Source organism: Charadrius vociferus, unplaced genomic scaffold (assembly GCF_000708025.1).
Source record: "Charadrius vociferus isolate BGI_N301 unplaced genomic scaffold, ASM70802v2 scaffold134, whole genome shotgun sequence".
Lineage (NCBI taxonomy): Eukaryota > Metazoa > Chordata > Aves > Charadriiformes > Charadriidae > Charadrius > Charadrius vociferus.
In genome coordinates this window covers 5,595,173-5,598,552 of record NW_009648333.1, presented here as the reverse complement: position 1 = coordinate 5,598,552, position 3,380 = coordinate 5,595,173, and the positions used below count along the sequence as shown (strand labels likewise).

Genomic DNA, 3,380 nt, shown 5'->3' with positions numbered 1-3,380 from the left:
GTCAGGGAGCGCAGAGTCCTCTCGCACAGGCCAAAGGGAACTTGTGCTGGGTGTAGCCCATGCCTCCCCTGGGTGTCGCTCTGGCTCCCTTCTGGCAGGTGCGAAGACGCTGGAAGCAGCTCATACATAACCTGGGTCAACTATTTTATTAGTAACCAGAAGACAATTACGACTTTTTTTTTAATTATTTTTTTTTTTTTACAGAATCGCCTAGATTGGAAAAGACCTGTGAGATCATCTCATCCAATCATTAACCTAACACTGACAAGCCCGCCGCTAAACCATGTCCCTCAGCACTGTACCTGCACAACCCTTAAATACCTCTAGGGATGGGGAGGACTCCACCACTGCCCTGGGTAACATGTTCCAATGCCCGATGACCCTTTCAGTAAAGAAATTCTTCCTAATATCCAATCAATTTAATGAGCTACAAGATTGTTTGTATGCTCAGCCAAATCCAGGTGCCTCAACATTGCCAAACTGCGACCTAGCAGGTTAGTTTTTTCATTCTGAGTTTTCTAACTTTTAGATTACTGGTTTTTGTTTTTCATTCTCGCCTCTGCATCTCAAAACCCAAACTCTTACCTTTATTGTGCCCATTTCTATTCTACGTACACCCCAGCTCTGTCCAATGACTTAGCAATTTCCTGAAGCTGTACAGAAAACTGGGTCTTGAATCACGGGGCAGCTGAAGCTCCAGAAGGAGGAAGGCATTAACAGGAGGTGGGAGTATACTGATGCTACATCATACTTACTAAAGGGAAGAAAATAAATAAAAAAAAAAGGTGTGTTGAGAAATAACTCTGCATTCTCATCTTTTTGAAATAACACTCCATAGAAATAAAGACTATGATGAACACAGTTTAATTAAGAATTATGACCACAGTCGGGTCTCAGAACATAAATTCAGTATTCCCACTGCATAATGTTCCACATCCATACTTTCCAGAACGAGGAAGGGAAAAGATCTGATAGTCTTTAATGTTTACATAATTTCCAAGATGTAAAGTATTAGTGAAAACAGTAGTATCCTTTTTGCATATGATGAAGGTAGTGCTTACTGCTTTTAGCAAGAGAAGGGATTTTAAATAAAAAAATCTGAACATTAGGCAAAGGGAAAAACTATATCCAAAGTGTTTCACAGAATTAATGCTTTCAAACAGTACTTCAACCCAGTAGAAGAGCAACAAATCCCCAAAGGTTTCATTTTGCCCTGAAAGATGTTTGAAGCAGGAGTGTAACTTGACATACATGGCAGTTAACTACACATATACATGGAAATCCACCTTTTAAAAACAAATAGCATTTATAGTGTCGATTCCCTTATACAGAGGCACAAACTTTGCTAGTTTCTCTTTCCCTTTCCAAAGCTTAATGAGACTGTGCAATACTGGAGCAGTAGTCTAAAATATCCTGTATAGTGAATTCCATAGTAATTCCTGATCCAGGATAGCAGCGAGCTATCAGCCCTTCAAAGTGCTTGTATTGTCGGATAAACTCATCTTGCATGGAATGCCACACAACCTGCCAAAGAAAGCAAACTTTAAGAACTGTCAACTGGCACAATACATTATATATGAACTACAAAACATTGGCTCATTAATTGATTCTCAGATCAGGTGTCATTTTAGAACTAAAGCTTGCTAACTGCAAAGTTCAGTAAACTGAGTTGCTACATTAAAAAAAATGATAGAAGTTTTTTTACTCATTAAGGTCTTAAATGTTTACATGACTTCTACCAAATCTGCAAAGCAGAAACTAGTAAAGATGAAGTTGCCCTAAAAGAGGTATTTCTTTTGTCTTTAAAGAAAACACCCCAAACCCGAACAGTGCTACTAATTAACTTTTCAGACTTTAAAAAGCTGTTAATACATGCTTAACTCTTAAATCTGCTTATCACTTATTCCAGTGAGAAAGTTTAGAGAGCATAAGAAAAAACTTAGGTAATATAACTATCAGAAATGATGTAATTGACAGTATATTCTGCTATAGCGTATTAGCTAAATTTTGTATCAGGTTACCAGTTCATTTATATCTAGTTCTCTCCACTTCCAGTATATTTTACAGAACAGAGATCACCCATTAATGGCCAGCTAGGGAATCATAAAGGAAGTTTCTTTCTGAACTCTATCACCATGATTCAAATCAGTATTACAACAAATCAGTGAATCAGTGCGGGATTATAAAAAACTCCCATTCAAAATTCATGGGTTTCCAGAGTTTTGCTGAAGGTAGGCACTTCTCACAGAATACATATACAAAAGCAGTAATAAAACCCTTTGTGTAAACATTACAGGGTTTTTAAGCCATTATTTAGTTTACCTGAAGTAAGTTTTCTTCTTCACAGAGATGTTTATCTACCTTCTTGTAGAGATTATCCAGTCCCTTCTTCACTTCCTTACCGGGATATTCCTTGATAACTTTGCGAAGCTCTTGTTTATTGAAAGCCAGTTGATAGCTTACTTCCTCTTCTCGTATACCCTGTGCCACGCGAGCTTCAACACCTTCAAAAAAATGCTAACAAACAGTAACAGCGTTAACGATTATCAGAAATCTAAACTAATTAATTTGACAAGCATATGTGCAGTTAAGACTTGATTCTGCTTGGCAACTGTTGTGTGTTCCCCCCATTTTTATTTTTTTTTTAAATTAGCCATGAAGTAGTGCTCAGCCATAAACATTATAGCACGCCCCAACAACACAGCACTTTGTAAGTACTAGCATAAAACTGAAATTAATTGCTTTTAGAATCAATCAAGCTTTTCTTTGCAACCCTCTAACTAACACCGAATCAGCCTCAAAATCCTGAATTAATGAGGCCATAGCCTGGGAAAATACTGTATCTTCCAGATAACCTGAGTGAGCATCTGAATAGGAATTTCTCTGCTTAAACCATAATTACACAACAGCAGTATTTGTTCATAGGTGACCTCACTGCCCCGCACCATTTGGCTCAACATAATAAAATGGAGGACAGCATGCCTGTGAACATGCATGCGGGGCCACAACATCATTTAAAGTAGCACTCTGGGCCTGGCCAGAGCGGAGTTAACTTTCTTCATAGCAGCCCATATGGTCCTGTCTTTTGGTTTTGTGGCTAAAACAGGGCTGGTAACACAACAGTGTTTAGGTTATTGCCGAACAGGTCAAACCTGGTATTTCATAGTATGTAACATCATGGTCAGCTATAAAAATCAGGGTTAGAGGAGGGGGCGAAGGTGGTGTTTGTCCTCAAGGTGGCGGTTGCTCAGAAACTGACTGGGCATCAGTCTCCTTGTGTGATGCAGTGAGTGACTGCCTTTGCATCACTTTATTTTTTTTTTCCCCTTTCTCTCTCCCCTTCACTGATTAAACTGTCTTTATCTCCACCCCTACATTTT

General features: G+C 38.7%; 1 protein-coding gene across 2 annotated transcripts in view; it reads right to left on the bottom strand.

Moving 5' to 3' along the window:
- Positions 1-1,178: 1,178 nt before the first annotated feature.
- The window catches only part of EXOC1 (exocyst complex component 1), a 27,656-nt gene continuing 25,454 nt past the window's right edge, over positions 1,179-3,380 (bottom strand). For both annotated transcript variants that reach the window (XM_009884985.1, XM_009884986.1), the window contains 2 exons: positions 2,323-2,517; positions 1,179-1,524 (listed from right to left, as the gene is read on the bottom strand). In XM_009884985.1, coding sequence (XP_009883287.1) covers positions 1,372-1,524; positions 2,323-2,517 — 348 coding nt within the window. In that variant the 3' untranslated portion in view covers positions 1,179-1,371. The remainder of the gene's footprint in view (positions 1,525-2,322; positions 2,518-3,380) is intronic.